This window comes from Carya illinoinensis, chromosome 10, assembly GCF_018687715.1.
Source record: "Carya illinoinensis cultivar Pawnee chromosome 10, C.illinoinensisPawnee_v1, whole genome shotgun sequence".
Classification (NCBI taxonomy): Eukaryota; Viridiplantae; Streptophyta; class Magnoliopsida; order Fagales; family Juglandaceae; genus Carya; species Carya illinoinensis.
The window spans coordinates 9,493,411-9,516,749 of record NC_056761.1 but is presented as its reverse complement, the minus strand read 5'-3'; the positions used below and the strand labels follow the sequence as shown (position 1 = coordinate 9,516,749).

Sequence of the window (23,339 nt, the reverse complement as noted above, 5' to 3'; positions counted from 1 at the left end):
AAAATTAGGTTGCTTGGGTGTTATATAATAATTTATTTATTTTTAATCTCAAATACGTTAATAAATACAGTTGAGAAAAAATATCATTTTGATGCTTTTCTTTAAATGTCTGGATAATTTGGAATGTAATTTAAATTTTAAAAAAATTGTTAATGGATTAACATATTTATATAATTTTTAGATAATTATAACTTTCAAACTTTTAAGGATATAGTTATAATATTAAAAAAAATCAAATAATCGTCATTTTTACTTCAAAAAATTCAACACTTTTTTTAATAATATATTTAAAAATACTTTTTAAATATATAGTTACTAAATGGTAAATAATTTTTTAATAATAAAATTTATTACTTAACATATAAATTATAAGTTATATTTTTCACTATAATTTTAAACCTCTTGTAATGTGATAGGACTTATTTGTTTGTGAAAAAAAAAAAAAGGTGGTGATGCTTTATTAAAGCTAGGAATTAGCCCATGGTTTTGGTTAAAGGATCCCAGTTGTCAAAGCATATAAACAGCTGGCTATTGAAAACAATTTATATTCATTGATTCCTCAGATTTGATTCGGGGTATTTTTTATTTCCCAAGCCTCAGTCACTTTTCAATGGATCCAGCTAGATCATCCTTAATTCTTTAACCAAGATACTCTTTAACATCCAAACTAATCTAGTGGGTAGATTTACCTTTGATGATATGGGCATTGCTATATTTGCATTTTTTTTTTTTTTATCATTTTTGTATTTAAATATGATATAAATTTTATTTTAGAAGTTAAAAAATCAGAGAATTTCACCTATTAAAATTAGCATAACAAATCTTAGACAATTAGACCGAGTTTTTAGATTGTTGATTTTAAGAGATATTGGCAATGCTGGTTTAACTAGCTAGACCTGACTGGTTTTGAGACTTGCTTCCTCTCATTATCCTCCACCCCCACCTTCCCACAGGCAATAATATCTTTGAAAAGTTGCCTAAATCACATTTGAGAACCTAATTCATTATGATAAGCGGCATGAAAAAACATGTCATGTCAGCTATAATAATGTGTAGACAGAGGGTAATGTGTGTACCATGGCATTTTCTAAAGTCCAAACTTGAACTTGAAACATGAAACTTCAAGCATAAGATCAAGACAATACAATAGTCATATTTAAAAAATATAAAATTTATTATTAAGTCTCACATTGTTCAAGTATGATTGCTTAAGAATGCATATTATATTGCCTTGACATTCTATATAAAAGTTAGTCTAGGAGGTCAATGCAATCTAAAATATAACTATAATGAGTTTAAATTCTTTTTGTATTTATAAAATTTTAATTTGTAAATTTTAATGGGTTATAGGTAATTATTGGCCTAAACCCCCCAGGTGGGGCGTATGAGGTTTTTGACTCCGGCCCCTAGCACAAGGGCGGGGGGCCTCGCCCCTGCTTCCCCAGTTAGGGTTGAAAACCCATCCCCCACGCATGGTGCGGGGAAGCCCTTCCCCACACCATGCGGGTATCAGCTAAACCCAAAGATATTCTTAAAATCGCCTTTTGCACTCACAAAAGTTATTATGAATTTTTGGTAATATCATTTGGCCTTATCAATGCCTTTACAATGTTCCAAAGTTTTATGAATGATATTTTTAAACCTTATATTAGAAAATTCATATTGTTTTTTTTCTTTTTATGATATCTTTATTTATAGCAAAACATTATTAGACCACACACTTAATTTAAAAATTGTTTTGGACATTTTAAAACAGCAACAACTCTTTGCAAAAAAATAAAATAAAATCTAAGTGTTGTTTTAGATGTATTGAAATAGAATACTTAGGCCACTTTATTTCAAAAAAAAGTGGTACGGGCTAGTCCTGCTAAAATAGAAACTATGCTAAATTGGCATTTTCTGACCACTATCAAGTCTCTTAGAGGTTTTCTAGGTCTTACGGGCTATTATAAAAAAATCATTAAGTGATATGGTCTTATAGCTGCACCCTTGATGGTCATATTGTGAAAAAATTCCTTCCAATGGTCTAACCTTGCCATACAAGCCTCCAAGACCTTAAACAAGCTGTAACTAGTCTTCCTATCCTAACCTTACCAAAATTTTCCATTCCTTTTACTATTAAATGTGATGCTTCTTGTGTGGGTGTTGGAGTTGTTTTGATGCAACAGAGACAAACTATAGCTTATTAGAGTCAAGCAATTCATGAGAAGGCTTTGCAGCTATCAACATTCGAGAATGAGCTAATGGCTTTAGTACTTGCCGTGAAGAAATGGCAACGTGATCTTTCGGGACATACCTTTAAGATCCAAAAAGACCAGTAAAGTCTCAAGTATTTGCTTGAGCAGAAGTTGGGCACCCCTCTCCAACAAAGGTGGCTCACCAAATTATTGTTGCTATGAATTCGGAGCGGAGTATACGCAAGGAAGAGAAAACAAGGTTGCTGATGCCTTGTCTCGCAAAATGGAAAGTCAGAAAGTAGGTGAATTACTGGCCATCACTTCACCATCCACTACGTGGTCGGATCACTTAAAAGCCAGTTACGCTGAAGATTTGGAGCTGCAACAACTCCTTAGAGTAAGGCTTAATTGTATTGGGTTGTTATTATGCTTAATTGTGTTGGGTTGTTATTATTTAAATTCAATCTTATTCAGTCCAGTTGGTCCAGCCCACAGCTCGATAAGTAGTCATGAATATTTATGAACGTGGCTTTAAAGGGCTTGACTAGGTCTGCAGTGGTCTGTTGTCAATTGATTCGTGGGTCTGTAGTCCGCTGACTTCCTGCTATTTTTATGGTTGTAGACTAGTAGCGTTCAGTCAGATATTTGCATTTGTATTTAAGTACCTTTGAGATTTTTTTTTTTAAAAAAAAAAAAAAAAGTACCTTTGAGATTAATGATAGGATCATCAACGGATTTACAATTATTGAGTTGGTGGATGTGGGTTCCTCGAACTAATCCACATCAATTATTGTAACCTATCGCTCGATTATCTACCATTTTAAGCCCCGTACATAGCCAGTCCTAATTTGATGTGGAAGGTGGTGTCTATTAGCAGCTTGGTTAGAATTCAAGCAACAATCTCTCCATGTGACAAACTACATGGAATTGTGGAGTGTAAATAGTTACATTCACGATATTTCAAACAGAAAACAAATGATTCTCAGAAATATTGAAAAATTTTATCAATCCATTTGGGAAACTTGGCTGCTCAAGATTCCAAGAGCTCTCTTATTTGTAGATGGTATACAAGTACATTGATAATCAACAAATGCAAGGAGGCAAATGGAAGTTTAGGACTTCTCAGTCGTCATTTGCAACGGCTGCTTCTGGCTCAGAAAAATAGTCGTGCCTGGAAAAGTTGAAAAAAAAGGGGAAAAAAAAGTCATGCAGTTCTCATCTTCAACACATCAACATTTATGTACAACATGGAGAAAATATTTTTTGATAAGAATATGGAGAAAATATTTGGTAAAGAAATTTAAGACATTTCCCATTAGACTTTTCAGCAAGTGTGATTCAAATTCTACTTTGATCCAATTTAAATAATCAAGACCTTTCATCTTCCCTTTTTCACCTACGAACCCGTGGGCAGTCCAAGTGGTAAGGGCGAACTTGTGGGCATGAGCCCCGTGTCACAAGTTTGATTCCCCCTAGGATCAAACTGCGATTTAAGTGGGAGGTCATGGTGGTTGCTATGCTAGTCTCTCTGGGGGTTTAGGTTCCATAGGTGAGTCATAAGATCTCTGCCATGGGGTGGTTCCCCCGTCATTATTATAAAATAAAAAAATAAAAAACCCTTTTCACCACCTTTTATTTCCAAATGACTGCAAAGTTACCTAAAACTAAGAATTTATTCTTCAACATTCCCCCCCCCCCCCCACCCAACACACCAAAAAAAGAAAAAAGAAAAACAAGAATTCCTTCAATAAGAACGAGAGAATTGAAAAATTGAAATAGGTCATATTAATTTAATCCAACTTACCGTATTTTGCGTGAAAGTTGGTACAGCCCTGTTGTGGCCATTGCAACATTGACACTGAAAAGGTTCCAATTCTTCTGCAGATCAAAATCAAATATAACGAAGAATTAGAACCATGCATAAACTTCAATCCCAGACAATTTCCATTGAGTAATATCAATAAGTGAAGCAAAAGAAGAATATTCTTTATAGTAAACCATAGAGGAATTAGAAAGAGAAAATAAATGCGTTCCTATCTCTCATTTTCTTGTCATGCAATTCATTACTCCTTTTCAAAATGTATGATTCTCTGTGCAGTCAATGTTCTCATTCGGTTTTTCTCTCTGTTTCTTTTGGGGGGCAGATGGGACTAAAAGGTGGCCTATAACGTGACCAGATTGAGAAGGCATGGTGCATACAAAACTGGCAGAGGTATTAAGTCATCGTTATCTGTTTTGTTAAGCTCAAATCATTATTATCTGTATCTTTAGTGGCAGACAATCTTATCAATATTCAAACTCACCGGAGTGATTACTGTGCTATAACGTGACCAGATAATTCCAGTGCATGTAACCGCTGCATAACAGATAATAAAGTGAGAAAAATACAAGACTGGTGCAAATCAAAGCAAGACAAAGAACACTTAATACTACAAATAGAACACTAACTTGTTCTTGATAGACATTAGCATGTGCATACATGTTTCAGATTGTGTGCGCGCGTGTGCACATGTGGTTATGAGTGGCACATCATATGCAGACCATGATAAAAACATACATGCATGTGAATTAACGAATTTACCTATTTGCTGAGGATATGAAAGCTTTTCAGGTGGTTTGGAGAAGTCAGCAACGTTAGCTATGCTGATGCCCCATTTGAAGGTTGGTGCCCAAAAGTGAACTGAAATAAACAAAACATCTAACTGATGCATACGGTATTTTTTGGCAAACGATAAAATTCATTCAATCATTGGTGATTGTATATTGAAACATAATTTTTTATTTTTTTTTGGCACCAGGTGTCTAGAACAGCATCCCAACTAATCCCGGGTGTGTACAAACCCTCGGTAAGGAGTTTCCCACAACTGATTGAAACATAAATGACAATTAAAAAGTGTATGAAAAGCATACAGTATTCTTTTAATCATCTGTGAAACTCATTCTGGAGAAAGCATCAACATAGTATTTTTTTGGGCCTCCAAGGGGTAATAGGACTAATTACACATTGACCCTAAAAGGTAACAAAATTGACTAGGGGCCACCTCTCATGAAGTAGAGGTCAATAATTCTAATCCCCTCCCTCCGAGGTCGGGTTTGACCAGAAATGTTAAATTCACACAGGAGACAACTCCTCACTATCCAAAAAGAAAAAAAAGGGGGCTATTTAGACACCTATCATGAAGCAACGGTCATTAATTCTAATCTCCTCCTCTCCAAGAGTGGGTTTGACCAAAGGGGAGCAAAGTTAACCAGGGCCAGCAAATGTGCTGAGCAAAGCAAAGAAAGGCGTGGATATATATTATTTATAATATCATAGACACATAAAAGATACGGATTTTTTATTATTGCTATGCATATATAATAAAAAAACCATGAGAGCAGCATTTTTAGCGTTTACTAGAGTATATCAGATTCTCTTTTCTCGCGCACATACTTCAGTTTGCACACCTACGTGCACAAGGCTTATTGTTGGCCGCACAAGGAAGTTAGTCGGAGTTATTCCATTTCCCCAAGGGTAAAAGGCAAAATATAACTGCTCAATCCCGTTGAGGGGGAGGGGGACAGGGAACCCGAGACACGGCCGAGGCAGATAAAGGGCTTAATGATCTGATCTACTCAAACCATAAAAGGTAAACCTGCAGCAGAGTTGAAGAGTTACAAACCAGAAAGAAGGGGCGTCTGTGAAACATCATATTTTGACCCAAATGAGATTTGTTTTTGGAAAAGATAGAAGACAACTCTTATGATAGACGATACGAGAGAGCGGGTTCGACCAGAAATACTAAATTTACACACAAGACAACTCATTGCTCCAAAAAACAGAAAAAAGAGACCATTTAGACATCCCTACAGAAATTCGAGGCTAATAACTTAACAATTTGGTCTCCTTCAGCTTTAGGGATCATCCAGTAGGTTTGAAGAAACGGTAGGGATCATCCAGTAGGGAAATAAAATAAATTAACCTTTCAATTTAACTCTGATTTCGGTGACAGGAACGGTAACTAACCATTCTGCACTCGCAAAGGTCGCTTTTTGATTTGTTCAATCTCCGACCTAAACTTCGTGAATCTAAACCCATATCCATGTCCAAGCGACTCGTACGGAAACGAGGCCGCACGAGCTAAGATTTTCGAAAGCAAAGCTTCCAAATCGCGCAAAAGGAAACAAAGAAATAGTACATATTTTAATTTTTTGCAAACCATAATCACCACCACAAACTTTCGTGCGTATAAAAAAACAACGAAATGAACAGAACGATAGACGAGTCAACTCACTGGTTTTGGGTCCGGCCGGGTGGTTCCAGAGCGCTTGGAGCTTCGAAGCCGCCATGGAGCCCTCACTCTGCCTCCGAGACAAATAGGGTGTTTCAGTCCGGCTGCGGTTTCAAGCGTCAGATCTATCACGCATTGCCACGTGCCTATCAATCAGTCAAAGGCCTTAGCCACCGTTGATTTTTATTTTCATTGCATTTTTGACACGTGTGATACCCCCCCTTCATTCGACCCCTCCTCCTGCTCCTGAGTCGAGCGTTTGTTTTGAGTTTTGCTACGGATCATTTACTTTTTACGATTGATCCGTAGCACACATTATGTGTTTTTTTTTAAAACAGAATTTCGTTTTTTTCCTCCCTTTACCCGATTCTCTCTCTCAATTCACTGCCTCATCCACCCTCACCGTGCACCACCTATAGTGACCTTGGCAGCCACCATTGACTCCCCCTTGTGCCGGTCACCTCCAACCACCTTCAAACCTTCATGGAAGTCTCCACGCGTAGCACCCTCTCTCAATTAAAAATGAGTTCTCCTACATGGTTTGTCACTGCTACCGTCGCCTTTGTCAACCTCCAGCTCCACTGTTGAACACCACCGAGCCCTTGACCTCTCCCTTAGCTACCGTCGAGCTTCCATAGCACGGCAGTCCTCTCCATCTCTTTTTCAAAATGGGTTTCACCCATACACGGGTTCTGCCCCTTACCCCGTTGTATGCCACAACCCATGGCTTCCAAACACCACCTCGAGCCTCCCTCAGCCACCACCAACTCCACCGCACCTCCCTCAGCCCTCCATGTTCAGCCATGCCTCTCATTTGGTCTAAATGGGCGACGAGGGGTACGGGTAGGGGAGATGATGGCGACATTGGGTGGGGGTGAAGGAGAGGATACCGACGTCGGGAGGGGTAGAGGATGCCGACATGGGTGGTGGGGGTGGGGGGAGAGGATGGGCAAGGGGCGGGAGTCTTGGGCGACACAAGGGTAGAGAGAGAAAAAAAAAAGAATATGAAATGTGTGAAATGAGAGGAAAAAATGGGAAACGTAGATTTTATTGTGGGATATTTTTGATCATTTTACTAAAAAACACATAAAATGTGATTCGGATGATTCTAAATAGTGGCTGTTCTGAATATTTTTTTGTTTATTTTTTATATAGAGTAATGTTATATACAGTCGTGAAATTGTAAATACCATATAATCGCTTTGAAAAAAAATAGAGTTCATGATTAAAAAGTTAATTTTTTTAACAACTGCACGTCGCTTATACAACTACGATTATAAAGACCATTTCTCCTTTCATTATTCCGTACCCAAAAGTTCTACTAAGGCCCGTCACAAAGCACACCCCGCACACCCTTCCCATCAGCCTTTCTAAAAGGTCTATTTTACCCTCATTTTAATCACAGACTTCCTTTCTCACTTTTGCCTGCTCACCCAAGGCTGAAGAACTATACACTTTCTCCCATCTTCTTCCTCCAGAGACTCATCCACAACAGAACAATTCCGTAGCTCAGGTCACGCAACAAAGCTCAAGCATTAAGGTTGGTTCACTTGTTTTTTTCCATTTCTCCCAGCCCTTTTATCCGTTCTCCCATCTCCTTTTCCCTTTAACATTTGTGAACAGTTAGGGTATTTATTTGGTCTGCATTTTTTTTGCCCGTTAATGAGAATCGAGATCGTGTTTGTTGGTCTGTGATGACTTCGTGATGAATAATAAAGAGATGAGAAGGATTTTTTTTTATCAAGTTTTTAGTTTGCTGGTCTGGGTGATGCTGGCACAAGGATTTTTTTTTTTTTTTTTAAATACTCACGGGTTTTGCTTGGAGAACTGGATTTTTTATGAGCCAGCCAGTGTTTCGAGAATTTGAGTGTTCGAAGTGAATTCTGGTTGATTGATTTTGCTTGGTTTTGTCGAGTTGGGTCTTTTGGATTTGTTGATTCTTAGTGCAATTAAAGATCTGGCTTTTACCCCCATTTTCAAGATTACTTGCAGTCAAATTTCTTTTAGAAATTTCATCAAAGATTCAAGCGAGGGATAGACACTACTTGGATGACAGTGGCCACTTTCCACGCCAGGCAAATTTTCAGCTTTGGAATTGGTTCTATCATGCTTGAAGATTCGATCTTTGCACATTTATCTTTTTATCTTACCCACACAAAAAAACTCTCTGTTTCTAACGCCCAAATTCAATATTATTTGTCAGCCAACAAAAAAAAATCGTTAGGGCAAAAATCCAGCATTACAGAGATGGGAGAGAGGGTTTGAACTCAATAGCGAAGAACAAGAACTACAGGGAAGAACGCTTCTGTTTCAGGAATCTGTTTTCTGTTAGAGAGGAATGCAGTTTATTTACTCTGAGTTTGTTTTTTATTAATATAATTAGTTCACCTCAGCTGGCGTGCGGTGTGCTTAATTTAAAGAGGCTTCTCCATAGCAATACTGTTTCTCGCCATATTTCTTGGAAAGCTTTCGTCCCCCTGCAAAGGTAGAGTCGCACAACTTCCCTGTTCTTCCATTCTCCACCGCATTCGGGTCCATTTCTCTCTCTTCTATGCGCCATTGCGCCAGGGTTTATCATTTTAAAGGAAAACAAATACTCTTCTTGTGAGTGTTTTCATTTATCTTCCTGGACTTTATCGATGTTAATCAAATAATTATATTATTTGTGTCTGATTTTGCTCATAAATCAGTGTACATAGGTGGATCGGATGGTACTATGTTTCAATTTCAGTATTTCTATCGGATCATGTTCAATTTCGGATGGTTTTGTTGACAATTCCTAATTTTCATGGCTTGGGGTTTTTATTTTATGGTTTTATTTATTTAGTACCCCGGTAAACAGCTTGGGCTTGGCTATATGTTTTCTCTTCATTTCGATACTTAATTTCTTTCTTTTTTTTCCTTCTGTTAAGTGGGCATGTCTCATTTCATGCTCGTTGTTATAGATCCTTCTTTTTTTTTTTTTTCCTGTTATGTTGATGAGAGAAGGTGATTAGTTGTAATCCTAAATTGTCGCCGAAAGTCAGAAGTGCCTTGTTGTGTGAATTGGTTACGCACCTTCAATCTGCAGGTTTTGAGTGCCCATTCGCTGAAAAATAATATTTTTCCTTCTCAGAATTTCGAGTTCTGGAATTCTATAAGCAAAAAGTGGTTTAGGCTCAACCAAAATATGGTTTTTGGGGTGGAATTGGTGGCGTCAACTTATAGGGTTTATCTTTTTTCTAAAATCTTCCCTAGCTGTAAGAGATTTCTAGTGATTTACCAGAAGCCGAAGAAGAAGTAGCAGCAGCTTATTACACTGAATATTGGTCATTAAATTTGTTTATTTTATGTATATTGAAAACCCAAGGAAAATAACTGTGTTTGATATTCATAGGTAGAAGAGGATTGAAAAGTGTTGCTTGTGAAGACTCCTTTGGAAATATGACGGTTAGAAAAATATGACTGTCAGATTCTCTGAAATTTCATGTAAAACTCCTAAAAAATAAATATTGTGTAATTGCATATTTGAAGTGCATTTGAACAATTTGGAGATTCTTGTAAAAATTTGAGTATATGTAGGAGATTCTAATTAGAATGTGTACCATCTTATGCAAAATCTGATCCACTCTCTTCAGAGTAGCCATAGGCTTCATGGATTCACAGAGTCAGAACACTTCATTACAACGGCTTCAAAATGTTGAGAAGGTAAATAATGTTATATAATTCTATCTCTTATTTGTAGTACATAGTTTTCCATTATAAAACATATACATTTTTTTTTTAATAAGTATTATAAAACGCATACATGGGGATCTTCTTATTAATTCCTTTTTGTAATTTTTGGTGTTTTTGTTTTGATGGATTGGTAATTATGATAGAGAATCGTTAGGGTTTTGGAGCTGGCAGGAGAGGTTATGGATGAGCTGGCCAACCCAACTGGACCCAGAAAGGAGCACATCAGCAGGCACTGTCTTGAGTTCATGAACATGATCAAGGTCTTGCTTTTCATTAGAATGTGCATATAAAATCGTTTATTGGTCGTCGTGATTTATTTATGGCAACTGAGAAACCTTGGCTATCATTCCTTTTTTTAGCTTGTGTGGTCTGGTTCTAATCATTTCAACAATTGGGAAATTTCATTGGAATTTGGTGTTGAATTTCAACCCTGGGGATTGAATTGGGTCATAAGTTGGCCAGTTAGTTATGAACTAAATTCAGAATACTGTGCCAAACAAGCTATAATTCAGGCGGAGAAGTGTTTGTTAGGTGATTTTATATGAATTCAACTGGAGATTTTATCAATACTTTGCATACATGGTTACCAATAAAAAATAATCATTGCATGCATGGGTACAATTTTTGTGAAGGATTGGGAAAGAATAAAACATTTGGAGAATCTGAATTTCGGCTATTTAGACAAATTCCGGGTTTTGACTGGACACTTGAAGTGGAAGAATGTGATATAAATAAAGTATGAAATATGCTTTGTGCTCTTCATTCAACCACTTGATGCGGTTTGTATGATATCAGAACTATATTTTGGTTTCTCTGTTGGGATAATTGTATGTCGATCTGAACCAAGTCATTAATAAGTTGTGTCTGAACTAAGTCATTAATAAGTCATGTAAAACTGATAATGGAATTATTTTTTTTGTGGTTATTGGTTATGGCGGGAAATACCAACCTTTCACATTGTTTATGATTATCGAATAACCTTGATGAAAACCACGTTGGAAACAAGAAATGTATTATTAGATGTTGTATTTTTGGATAATAACTCTGTTTCTTGGTTCTTTAAGAGTTTTTGCCTAGGATTTTTAATATGGATCATTTCTATTTTGTATGTTTTGAGGGGTTCAGTTGATTGAATGTCCATTAGCACTGTAAGCTTCACTCTGCATTCATAGATATCCTTATTAAACAAAAATGGAATTATTGGTTGGTAGATTGTTTTTTTGTCAATGCGATAGATTCCTTGGGCTCTGGAAAATTTGATGTAAAGGAAAATATTTGAAAGCAAGTTCAGCTGCAAACAATCCACAGAAGTTGCACCTGAAGTGTAATTGCAAGAAAAACTGACGTACTTCTCGAAGAAGTAATGTTAAGGGAAATTATGAATAGACATAATTTTTTATGCCCGACTGAGGTATAAAAAACTTCTTTTGGGTATGATCTGTTGAATGGTTATAACTTATTAATGAGGCAAAAAAAGGTGCGTGCCTGTGGGCTTTGTATGGACACCTGAGGTGTGTACATGTGGAAAACTACTTGCCGAGAGTCTGTGTACTCCCGAGATTAATTGAGACTTTGTTCTTGGACACCTGGTGCCAATAAAAAAACCAAAAAGTTGGAATGATCGGTGACTGGCTTCACTACAATTTTGGCTCATCACTTGAAAAGGATTTCTTACTCATCTTAAAATTCTGTAAAATTTGATAAAACTACGCAGCTTTTGCTTACTTTTTTAACGCAGGATATCCAAGTCACATTGCGAGATGAAATCAAAAGTGCATGTGAATACCGACCCTTTGAGAAGTGTGATTACAGTTCAAGAATTGCCAATGAAATCTGTTGCAAGAAACTAGAATATGTCGTTTCACAGTTGGATGGAATGAAACAAACTGTTGATGAATATCATGGTGCAATTTGAAGATGCGTGGTACAGAAGTGCTGGAAATTTGTTTCATGCAACTGTAATACTCCTTTCATATCACACTTCTTCTCTATGAATTTATGCAAATCTAACTTCAATTCTAGACTGATTTACAGAATTGAAAGTTATTTGATGTTTTCATACTGCAGGATTGGTATGGTAGAGGAAAGGAGAAAAACCTGGACTGCATTTAGGTAGTAGCTTAAAAACAATCAAGAAATGGAGAATGTTCTCATGTGATTCTTCTGTGTTTGTTAGGTTACTTTAGAAATATAGGTTGAAACTGTAATATGTCTATTATTTGCAACAGAGGCCTGGTTCAGCGACATGATCATCATATTTTTCTGATATTTTTGTATCTTGATATTCGACGTTTCTGTTGCTAATATATTCAAACGTTGGGTCAGTTATAGTGTCGACTTTGGGGCAACTGAGTTATAAGGTTTTAGTAGATAAGGGAAATGTTACATACCACCTCTTATCTCACTATGACGAGGTGACATCGTCTATCAAGCTTTTAAAAATTCTTTTAGAAAAATAAAGGATGATCCAGGAATGATAGAGGTGTGACATTTTAAATAATGAGATGAAAATAGACTATGAGTATGGCATGCACCATCATTCCGAGCCAAAAATTATCATAACAAATATAGACATAACATTTCGAATGGATCACTAACCACAGGATGACCGATGGAAGCGAGTGAAAAGCTCAATTTCAAAAATTCAAGAACCGATTAAGCAAATCTCAGATTATTTTAACAAGAATAATGGTATATGTACATCTCATAGATTTATATAAGAGTAGTATTATATGTATTTACAGTTTTATCTATATGTTTTACCTATAAGATTTATTTTATTAGTTTTCTTTTAAAATATAAATTTTATAATTTTTAACGGTTAAATAACTAATACGTGGAAAAGTAAATTTTTTGTAAATATATTTATCATTTTACATTTGCAAAAAAGTCATGCTGGGGCTACCGGTAGTGGACTCGGATGATTCATACAGATAAGTGTAAAATGTATTTTATTTTTTTATTTTGTAATTTCTTAAATTTCTTTAAACATTTTTATAAAAAAGAAAGCGCAAATTCATTTAAAAATTAATTAAAATAATACAAAATAAAAACATGAATAGTAACTTTTCTTGTGCCGCATCGCGGTGGATGCAAAAACTAGAACTAGAAGAGGGATCATATATTCATAAATATGATTAGAGTTTTGTTATATATAAGCACAGTCGCGTATTAATCTGTGTATTAATACTGATTTATTCATATTTAAAATTTAAATTAATACTGTTTTTAATAAAATCTACTTTTTGACCAATCATATCATATTGATGTATAAATTAGTACATAATTATACTTGTAACTATATTTTTCCATATGATTATAGGAGTAATGCTTACAAGACCCAGGTTTTACTTTCCTTCACGGATGGAGTAATAAAAACCTATTCGATAAACGGCTTTAGTTTGGGCTCAGAGGCCTAATTTGTTTTCAGAAATGAGATGAGATGAGTTGAAATAAGTTAAATAAAATATTATTAGAATAAATAAAATATTATTAGAATATATTATTTTTGTATTAGAATTTGAAAAAGTTATATTGAAATTTGAAAAAGTTATATTGGAATTTGAAAAAAAGTTATATTGAGATTTTATTTTATATGAGGATTTAAAAAAATTATAATAATTAAGATGAAATGAGATGAAATGAAATGAAAATTTTGTGAAAACGAACAAGGCGTTAAGAGAGTCAGAGACATTAGGATCCTTGCCCAGTTGCCCGTTTTACACAAAGATAGGAGCAATAAGGTCATTTCTCACTGTTTCCCTAATTCGCGAGAGCCAGGACAAGACGGGATTTGACCATGGACGATCAGAGATGAAGCTTATGCTATTTGCAAAGCCCCTTTTTCTTCTTGGATTTGCCCTGAGTAGCACCATTCTGTTCTTACATTTCTGTCAGCCAAACCAGCCCTCTTCCAAAGCAGACTTAATGGCTCGAAGCTTTGTTCTTTGGCTGCATGGTTTGGGTGACTCGGGCCCCGCCAATGAACCCATCAAGACCCTCTTCAATTCAACAGAGTTCAGGAATACAGTCTGGTCCTTCCCTTCTGCTCCTTCCAACCCAGTCACCTGCAACTGTAAGAGTTTAAATTTAAAATTTTATGGACGTTTATATTTATTTGAAGGGTATCTAATATCTACGAGGTTTGCTTTCTGATATGTCTGATTTTGTTTGTGATTTTGATTTGAGTTAGTGTAAATACTCTTATGGGTATTTTCTGTTTTGTGTGATTGAAGTGTCTTATATATTGTTTAACATGAATTTGGGGCGTAAATTGTCTTTTTTATTTTGGTTTTTCCGTACAATGCTGTTGTTTATTTATTTGGTACAGAACGTAAACTATCTTTGAATTTTCTGGTGTGGGTTACAAGTATCCCGTGAGTCATGCTGATAGTCGAACTGGTTTTAGGAGAGAACAAAGTGATCAATTGCTTGCCAATGTGTCGATGAAATATCATAGGATTTGTTGATTTGAACACTTGGAAATCCGATTTTGAGTATATCCGCATCAAGTAGATGGTATGACAATGTGATCACTTTGTTAAAGCAGTTAATTAGATGCAAAATTTCCACAGCTAGGTAGAATAGGAGACACAAGGTCATCCCTAGAAATCATATTCAATGATGAACATTACATTATTAAGGAGTAATCGTAACAGATATTCAGAGAATCTTCTAACCACTACAATGTTTCCATAGACTCGTTTGAAGTCTTTTGGTTGTCCAACAACCCCGATATATTTTATGTTATTAAAAATTGATTTCTTATTATCGATTATGATCTACAATTTCTACTGTGTGAAATCAGAGCACTACTTTCTTGGTACGTCTTTCTTGCTTTGTACATTAATAACCAGGCTCTCAAATAAATTTCGAGGATGCTTCTTCTCCCGGGAATAAGATCACACCAGAGACATGCCTCAACATTGTTGATAATAAGTCAAAGATTTAGCATTCTGAATGATCGTTTGAAAATTTCTCTTTATCTAATACCAAATAGACATGCCTCAACAAATAGAAATGATTGTTTGTCTTTGCTTCCACCGGTAGATGGTGCCGTGATGCCTTCCTGGTTTGACATTCATGAGATTCCTGTGACAGCTGTAAGTTATGCTTTGCCTTTTTCTTTATTAATTTTTTTCAGCTCAAATCTCATTTTGGATTTCATTTCTATTTGTTGTTTATTTTTTTCTTTTTAAAATTTAGTTTTCTCAGTTTCAGTCTCATTTTGAGTTTCTTTTCAGGATGTTATCGGTGAATATTTGTATATCAAGTTGAATTGAGCTTGATATAGTGGTTGGCTCAAGTGGTAAAGGCCTTGGGCTTGGGGATATGCTCCCCCAAGGTCTAAGGTTCGAATCCCCCTAGGTGCAAACAATCTCTAGGGACCGTCGGACTGGTGGATTTTCTCTTTGAATTACCCGAGGTGTATTTACGGGAAATTTTTTGCCAAGGGCCTGTGCACCCCTGGAATTAGTTGGGATGTTGTTCTTGGACACCTGGTGCCAATAAAAAAAAAAAAAAACAATATTTGTATATCAAGTTGAATTGAGCTTTTCTCGATTTTGTTCTCATTTTGAATTCTTGTTTGAAGTAAATTACGTTCAATGGGTTGCTAGTCATTTGAAGCTGGTGTTTGTTGATTGTCATAAGTCAAATTTTACTTGGCATCTATTTATTCATGCTCAAGTGATCTAAGTGCCTTAACAGGAGTTGGCTGCCAACAGTGCAACACAACTGTGCTCACTCAACCTTCTGTTTTAGAAATGCCTAGGAGTTGGCTTTTCCTTGTTTAATTGAGTGCCAAAATCCCTGTTGGTATAGTTGACATTTACCATACCCACGCATGTGGGGGCAAAGTCCAGCTTCTCTTCTAAATTGTGTTGCTCGAAGGTTCCCCCTTTGAGGATCACAAGTTTCCCTAGGTTGAGATCATGTCCATTAATACCTAACCGGTGACAAGATTTCATTTTGTGTTGTTCAAGGAAAGTTTTTTTTGACTGGCTCTCCAGTTTCTTTTGACTCATTTTCACTTGAACTTGTCATGGATTACTATTAGTCATTGAAATATAGATATATATTATTTTTCTGTTATCATTGGATGGTCAAAGTTGATATAGCAATCGCGCAAGGAATCTCCAAGGGGATTTATGAATTCCTTCAATACTGTAATAGTTTATGATGCTGATTTGTTGAGTATCTATTGAAGACTATTTTCGTAAACACGATTCAGGATTCTCCAAAAGATGAAAGCAGTGTCCTTAAAGCAGTTCAGGATGTGCACGCAATGCTAGACAAGGAAATAGCTGCTGGCACAGATCCAAATAATGTATTTGTGTGTGGATTCAGTCAAGGAGGTCTCCCTCTTGCTTACTGTCACCCCTCCCCCCCTCTCTTCCCCAAACACTCACACCCACGCCCACACATGAGAAAACATCTTTGTTAATGTGCATTGGCACTAGTAATATGCAATTTTTACAATTCTTTTGCAGGTGCCTTGACGTTGGCAAGTGTTCTGATGTACCCAAAAACTCTGGGTGGAGGTGCTGTTTTCAGTGGATGGATTCCTTTTAATTCGTCTATAATAGAAAGGATTTCACCAAATGCAAAGCGGGTACTTCTATGGTGTCCAGTTTTATTTATAAAGATTTTACTGTCTGTTTTTTTCCTCTTGACATGCCATTTCTATGCATGTGAAGCAAAGATCTTAGTGATCATCTGTAGATGGACTGTCAACCATATTGTAAATAGATGATCAACCATGGTGATGGTGGTCAGATGAACTTGTGGGGTGTCAACTTGGGCTTTTAGTCTGTCACTGAAACAAATTGTATGCATCTAGGTTTAATGATGGACAATAACTCGTCTGCAGACAGATCAATGCCTTAGTTTGCCACAGATTACTCAGGTCAGAGGACTGGTATTTCATCCCTAGCGTCTTCTAGTCCAAGGACAAGATCTTGCTATCACCCAATGTCTTTCTGATTTGTCTCACTGTTGAACTCCCATAGGATTATCAATGCACGCCTGTATGTACTCATTTGTTTTAGAATCACCTAGTCATATCTGTTAATAGGCCTCACTGCCATTGTCGCACACCTTGATCATTTGGAGAGTAACACCTTGGGTTGAAAAGATTAAATGATAAAATTTGTTCTATTTCTGTACATAGGTTTGCTTGTAACTCTTCAATTTATGTGTTATGTTTCTGAATCTAAATGCTTGTGCAGACACCCTTTTTGTGGTCTCATGGAATGGACGACAGAACTGTATTGTTTGAAGCTGGACAAGCCGGTCCCCCTTTCCTTGAAAAAGCCGGTGTAAGCTGCGAGTTTAAGGTAGTACATCCAAACACTGTTATAATTTCTTAAGGCCTTCTTGATATTTATAGTACTCACTTAAATATTTTGATTTGCAGGCATATCCTAGTCTTGGTCATTCAATAAGTAGTGAGGAGCTGCGGTACCTAGAATCATGGATCAAGACTCGGCTGCAAAGTTCTTCCTAAAGGCTTTAGAGGAACAAGATTTCCATTATGGTCATTGGTCTTTGACTCCGGTTGTCATAGAATCGTTATAGAAAGAAACTTAAATATTCAAGCTATGTCGCATATTATGATGAGAATAAACAAATGTAAAAGCTGATGTTATTCACTTTTGCCCAAGGCAACTTCACGCTGCTCAATTTGATTATGGAGAAATAAGAACATACCATTTACGCAGCCATTGACCTTAATTTGCTTTGTTTCTTAGGGTTACTATGATGTGTGTGCTTGAGCCTTTCTGTTCATTAAGTGAAGAAGTAGCAGTTTACCTTTATTAGCAAGTTAATTAATTTGCACTAAACATGAGGCTTGAGCAGTGTTGTACATGACACTTAGCTATACAATGATAGACTGTGTAACATAATTCTGCAAATTCATGCCTTGTAGACCAGATATGTATGTGGGCTACGTTTTAGTGTCGCTATGTCAACTTCGAGTAGGGTAATAAGACAATGTTACTTTAGGTTCTCTTCATGATTTAGGTTCTGTTTCACTTTAACATGATTAGCAACTACAGAGATTCCTTCTCTAAGCGAATGTTTGCATAATATAGTTAGTGCAAAGCCTATAAATCATAATGACCTTTCATGTGCATCAGACAACAATTATCAGCTGCAGTTGGGCATATATACTACAAGAAAAATAACTATTTGTGATAGATTATATATTACGAGAATAACTATTTACGAGCAAAACAAACTTATTTTTATAGAAAATGATTAATTTTTACAGGAAATAACTGGACACAACTGAGCAATTTTCTTGTAATGATATTTACTGAGAAAAATTGCATGTGCTTACTCTCATGTACATAAAATTTGAGCAAAGTAAACGTCTGTATAACCTTTAACAAATTTCTTCTAATCCAAATGGCATATCCAAGCAATCCAACTAATTTGATGAGATAAATTATGGAAATTTAACTTATCTAGAAATCCAAGCAGCATTAGATATTGTAATACATTGAGCAAGTTCTCCTCCATATTATATTTTAGCGGAAATTCTTTTGAATCATTTAATTCAGTTGATATTTGACCTTTGTGAGCTACAAGGAGGGAAGAAAAAAATGGCAAAGGCATGGTAATTTGGTCTATGTTTCAACCCCTAACCATCCAGCCATGATATTTTAGGACGGTGCTAGTCCTACAGGCTACAGGAGTCCACCGAAAGATGCACCGAATGGGCAAATGTGTTTTTATTTTTTTCTTACTAAACAATTTTAAAAAATAAAGAAAAATTATAAATTTATTAAAAAAACATTTACTTAACTATTAAGTAAAAAAATAATAATAAATAAAGAAAAATCAGTGGCCATGACTGGATAACCATTTCCCAATAATTTAAGTATGTGTAGAGGCAGACAGATGTTGATGTGATTTTTATTTTATTGGAAAAAATTTAGTCATAAGTATAATTACATTTAAAATAATTAGTTAAAAAATAAATTTTATTAAAAATAATATTAATTTAAATTTTTAATATAAAAAAATTAATATTAATACATAAATTAATATATATTTTTAACAAAAATTCATTTTATTTTATTTTATTTTCAAACGTGACTGCGATTCCTTATCTTTATATGCTTTCCCAACTCTTTCTTCTCCAGACATGATTGCAAATTACATTTTTCTCTCTCGTTTTGGATAAATTCTGACTACCTTTTCTTGTTTACCTTCATTGACCAAACTCAGATCAAATAACCCAAAACACATCTATTTTTAATTAATTTACCATCATTTGGATTGATTTTATTTTCAGTCATATTAACCTCTAAAGATCAACCCAGTTTAAAACCAAAAGCCATTATGCCATTTTCTTTATTTATTTATGTTTGAAACTGAAGAAGGCCACATTCAGAAATTATAAATTATGATAATATCAATTAAATGAAGAGTTAACATAGTTTTTATATATATATATATACTTATGATAATATCATTTAAAACAAATATTCTACTAAAAAAAATTACATTTAAAAGTAAGACAACGAGGAAGGAAGTCAAAGCAAGGGCGGTTCCGCTCAGCTGCTACAGCTTGACTTTAAAATGAGCAGGAAGCCCCGATGACTTAAAAAAGGGAACATGCACTTCGCTTCCGCCCTGGCTCCCACACCAACCCAGAGGTCCCCAGACCCCAACGTATTCGGAGAGCCACTTGAAGCAGCTGTAAATGCCCAGGCAAAGCTATGCACAGAATGAGAGAGACCCATCATTGGCCCTAGGTCCCATCTCTTCATTATAGCTATTTCCTTTTTCTTTCTTTCTATAATACCTCAACTTTCAATCAGAATTTAATGCAAATAAGTTAATTGTTTTTAACTTTTATAATATTAATATTTAAAAATAAAAAAATTATGTAGAGTATTAATTAGAATTTCAGCATCAATATTTGATTAAATTAATAGTAGTAATATTTATATATATTTTTTTGACATCCTCAAATATTTTTAGTTAATTAAATAATATAAACCAATAAAATTAAAATATTAATAATTAATTAACGTCTAATAATTTTTTTAAAATTATATTATTTACAATTATCTTTATGTATTATTTATATATTATATTGTGATTGATTAAAATAATTATTTTATATTTAAAATATATATAATTAATTATATTAATAAATTATAAAAAATATATATGAAAATAATTATATATATAATTTTTGTTTTTTTATTGGATGTTAGAGGAATGGAAAACAGGAAAAATAGTTTTAAAAAGTGTGAAAAATAAAAAGGTAAAAGAGCTGGAGGCTGGGTTGCTCGTCATTTAATTCATTAACGAAGGAATATGCTCTGAGGAGGATAATAGTCCGTACCCATACATTTATGTCCCGCGTCGCACGTGAACCGCCCTGATGCACCCTCTCTCCCATAATCCCATTCACACGTCACCAACCCCGATGCTCTTCTCTCTCTCTCTCTCTCTCTCATATAATCTCATCAACCTTTCAAGGCCCAGACCTAGTCCTCTCTCTGTCTCTCTCTCAAAAGTCTCAGCAATGAAGAAGCTTTACCGCCGTGGGAGCGTTCATCCGTCGCCACCGATCATCTCCGACCACCTTTCCTTACTTCCTGCGACGATCTTGACCCTCACGGCAGCTCTCTCACCCGAAGACCGAGAAGTCCTGGCTTACCTCCTCTCCTGCTCCAACAGCTCTGTCAACTTTGACGGCCGCCGTAGGACCAACCACCATAAAGGCAGCGCCGATCATCCTCCGCAGTTCAACTGCAACTGTTTCCGTTGCTACACCAGCTACTGGGTAAGGTGGGACTCGTCGCCCAACCGGCAAGCGATACATGAAATCATCGATGCTTTCGAGGCCGAGCTAATGGCGCATGGTAAGAAGAGCGGGAAGAGTAGGAAGGAGAGGAGGAAGAGAGGCTGTCAGAACGGGTCGGCTGATTTGAAGCGGCTGGAGGCGAGTTCGGTTAAGGACGAGTCAAGCGAGACGGACTCGCTGGGTGGAGATAGTAGCAATAGTCTTCATGATGGTGCCGATGGCGGTGATGGAGAAGATGGGTTCGAGAAAGGGTCTGTGAGAAGCTTTGTAAGTTTCATTGGGGAGAGGATATGGGGCGTTTGGAGCCAATGAAAATTGAGAGGGAAAGTGAAGGAAAATGAAGCAAAAACAACCAAAAATAAGGTGGGTTTAGTTCCTTTTGGTTTTCTATATATATAATCTTTTCCACTTTTTTTTTTTTTCTCTTTATTTTTGTATATTACCCTTTTACAATGTGAAAAATGGGGACTGTAATTTTGGATCATCAAGAGTTGGCCTATTGAATTTTCTTCAAATTAAGCCATCAGAATCGATGCTCCATTACTTCATGTTTATCTTCATGGTTTCCATCTAGATAACGTTAAGGTCGTTACTAGATGGAATCAGCGAAGTCGGTCAAAGTTCTGTGAATAAATAAGCTTAGGACGTTTTATCTGTCAACTAGCTTCTTCTATCTATTTGGACTTCATCCATCGAACATGTAGATTGTTTCTCGGTATAATCAAATTACTCTGTTGGGTTCAGTTCAGGGCAATAATCATCCACTTTGGACTTTGTCCTGAGTAAAATTCTGGTGAAAAACAAGGTTAAAGATGAAACCTTTGTTCCTTAATTATGTTGTCAAAAGAAAACCCACATAATACCACTTAAGAAGAGAGTTAATTGGCTTTATTTTTTTTTTCCAATAAAGGTGGAAATTAAGTTTTCTTTTACCTTTTTCCGGGGGGTAGTTCTTTCAGTGTAACTTTCATGGGAGTGTCTCTTTTTGGTGTAAGGCTGCTTAGAACTTGGGAAGTGACTGTTGGGTGGCAATATTGGTATGGGTAAGGTGGGGGTGGGGAGGGACTAGGGACTAGTGAGGAGAAATCTTGCGCCGTTTTGCTGTCCTCAAAAGAGATGCAATGCAAAAGTACTACCTCCGTGGTTTGATGTATTGGCTCAACTATTTCCATCGCATTAGTGCTGCTGTTGCTCATTTGGGTGCGAGCCACAGTCACTGCAGAGGTATTTATGTACGAGTTTTAGGAAAAAATGAGAATTTGGGGAGGGGTTGGGGCATGGTGGTGGCGAGAATAATAAAAATTTTGAATTTTAAGATAAAATATTATTATTATTTTAAAATTAAAAAAAATTAAATTATTTATTATCTTTTATATAAAAATTTTAAAAAATTATGACGGATGAAATAAAAATTTTAAATTTTGAACGAAATTTGCAATAGACAAACCGAACCTAAAGGCAATGAGAGATGGGATAGGTAGGTGTCGCACTTGACGAGTTCGTCAAAAAAGTAAAAGGCTTCGATTAAAGCAAAGGGGAGAGATGCCACGAGTCCCACTAATCACTTCAGTCCAAACCCTCTTTTCGTTGTTCCCCAAGGGCATATATTCATTTCTTTATTTCTTTCTTCCTTTCTTTATTTTTCATAAATATATAATTGTGTGAAAAAAATAAAACAGCCTGATTTTGGTCCATACGAATCATCATCCCCCATTTTTAAGACAATCTGTCTTTTTTTTTTTTTTTTTTTTAATTTCTTTCTTGGACCTAACTGCTAATAAAAGATAGATTACTGCATGTACTAATCCGTGATTTTGCACAAAAAGTTGGAACTTTAAACCCCATAACCCCACCCAAATGGCTGAATTTAATTAATACTCCTTGGATATTTTTAGCTAGAGAACACCATGTTGTAGTGCATATGGTCATCTTTTTAGAGAAATAATAGCTATTGGTGGAACAATTGGGTTCATTAATGGATGACTCGGATTGATGAAAAGCAGTGAAAGGTGTTAATAATCACTTGTATTAAAAGAAAAAGGGTTCCCAACATTTTGTGTGAATGACTTTTTATAGTTTTTTAATGTCCATAATCGTACTAAATACTTAAGAAAAAAGAGAGAAAAAACTAGCTTGGGGGGAGAGAGATTCTAACAATGAGTGGAAACGCGTATTTAACGTAGATTAGGTGGTGAGGAGTCTTAAAAGTCTTCATTTTTAAAAACCATGCATGTGTTGTCACCATGTCCAACTTGGACCAGACGCCCACTATACGCCACAATTCATATATTTGTTCAGTTTTTAGCAGATTCCTATGCCTAGTGTGCTGTTTTTATGGAGCAA

The 23,339-nt window shown here is 35.7% G+C and overlaps 4 protein-coding genes across 18 annotated transcripts; 3 read left to right on the top strand and 1 right to left on the bottom strand.

Annotated features, from left to right (window-relative positions):
- Nucleotides 1-3,024: 3,024 nt before the first annotated feature.
- LOC122279033 (mitochondrial pyruvate carrier 4) lies at nt 3,025-6,611 on the bottom strand. 2 transcript variants are annotated; one of them, XM_043089312.1, is made up of 5 exons: nt 6,452-6,611; nt 4,759-4,857; nt 4,481-4,533; nt 3,982-4,055; nt 3,025-3,348 (listed from the first exon to the last, which is right to left on the bottom strand). In XM_043089312.1, exons 1-5 carry the CDS (start codon nt 6,504-6,506, stop codon nt 3,300-3,302), a joined length of 330 nt encoding a protein of 109 aa, XP_042945246.1. In that variant the 5' UTR covers nt 6,507-6,611; the 3' UTR covers nt 3,025-3,299. The 2 variants fall into 2 exon arrangements, with proteins under 2 accessions (XP_042945246.1, XP_042945245.1); XM_043089311.1 differs by lacking the exon at nt 6,452-6,611 and adding an exon at nt 6,184-6,394.
- A 1,193-nt stretch (nt 6,612-7,804) lies between these two features.
- LOC122279032 (mediator of RNA polymerase II transcription subunit 11) lies at nt 7,805-12,489 on the top strand. Of its 12 annotated transcripts, none has more exons than XM_043089298.1 (7): nt 7,807-7,988; nt 8,441-8,523; nt 8,652-8,933; nt 10,066-10,135; nt 10,309-10,425; nt 11,904-12,123; nt 12,233-12,489. In XM_043089298.1, exons 2-6 carry the CDS (start codon nt 8,498-8,500, stop codon nt 12,078-12,080), a joined length of 672 nt encoding a protein of 223 aa, XP_042945232.1. In that variant the 5' UTR covers nt 7,807-7,988; nt 8,441-8,497; the 3' UTR covers nt 12,081-12,123; nt 12,233-12,489. The 12 variants fall into 12 exon arrangements, with proteins under 12 accessions (XP_042945240.1, XP_042945241.1, XP_042945236.1 ...); XM_043089297.1 differs by having other exon boundaries at nt 8,430-8,523; XM_043089306.1 differs by lacking the exons at nt 8,441-8,523; nt 8,652-8,933 and adding an exon at nt 9,825-9,877 and having other exon boundaries at nt 7,805-7,988; nt 10,071-10,135.
- A 1,373-nt stretch (nt 12,490-13,862) lies between these two features.
- LOC122279588 (probable carboxylesterase SOBER1-like) lies at nt 13,863-17,885 on the top strand. 3 transcript variants are annotated; one of them, XM_043090293.1, is made up of 6 exons: nt 13,863-14,240; nt 15,266-15,267; nt 16,398-16,521; nt 16,657-16,778; nt 17,395-17,502; nt 17,583-17,885. In XM_043090293.1, exons 1-6 carry the CDS (start codon nt 13,979-13,981, stop codon nt 17,670-17,672), a joined length of 708 nt encoding a protein of 235 aa, XP_042946227.1. In that variant the 5' UTR covers nt 13,863-13,978; the 3' UTR covers nt 17,673-17,885. The 3 variants fall into 3 exon arrangements, with proteins under 3 accessions (XP_042946227.1, XP_042946226.1, XP_042946229.1); XM_043090292.1 differs by having other exon boundaries at nt 13,865-14,240; nt 15,215-15,267; XM_043090295.1 differs by lacking the exon at nt 13,863-14,240 and adding an exon at nt 14,258-15,159 and having other exon boundaries at nt 15,190-15,267.
- A 2,712-nt stretch (nt 17,886-20,597) lies between these two features.
- On the top strand, nt 20,598-21,515 carry LOC122280033. The gene has a single exon (XM_043090985.1). It carries the CDS (start codon nt 20,616-20,618, stop codon nt 21,306-21,308), a length of 693 nt encoding a protein of 230 aa, XP_042946919.1. The 5' UTR covers nt 20,598-20,615; the 3' UTR covers nt 21,309-21,515.
- Nucleotides 21,516-23,339: the final 1,824 nt, after the last annotated feature.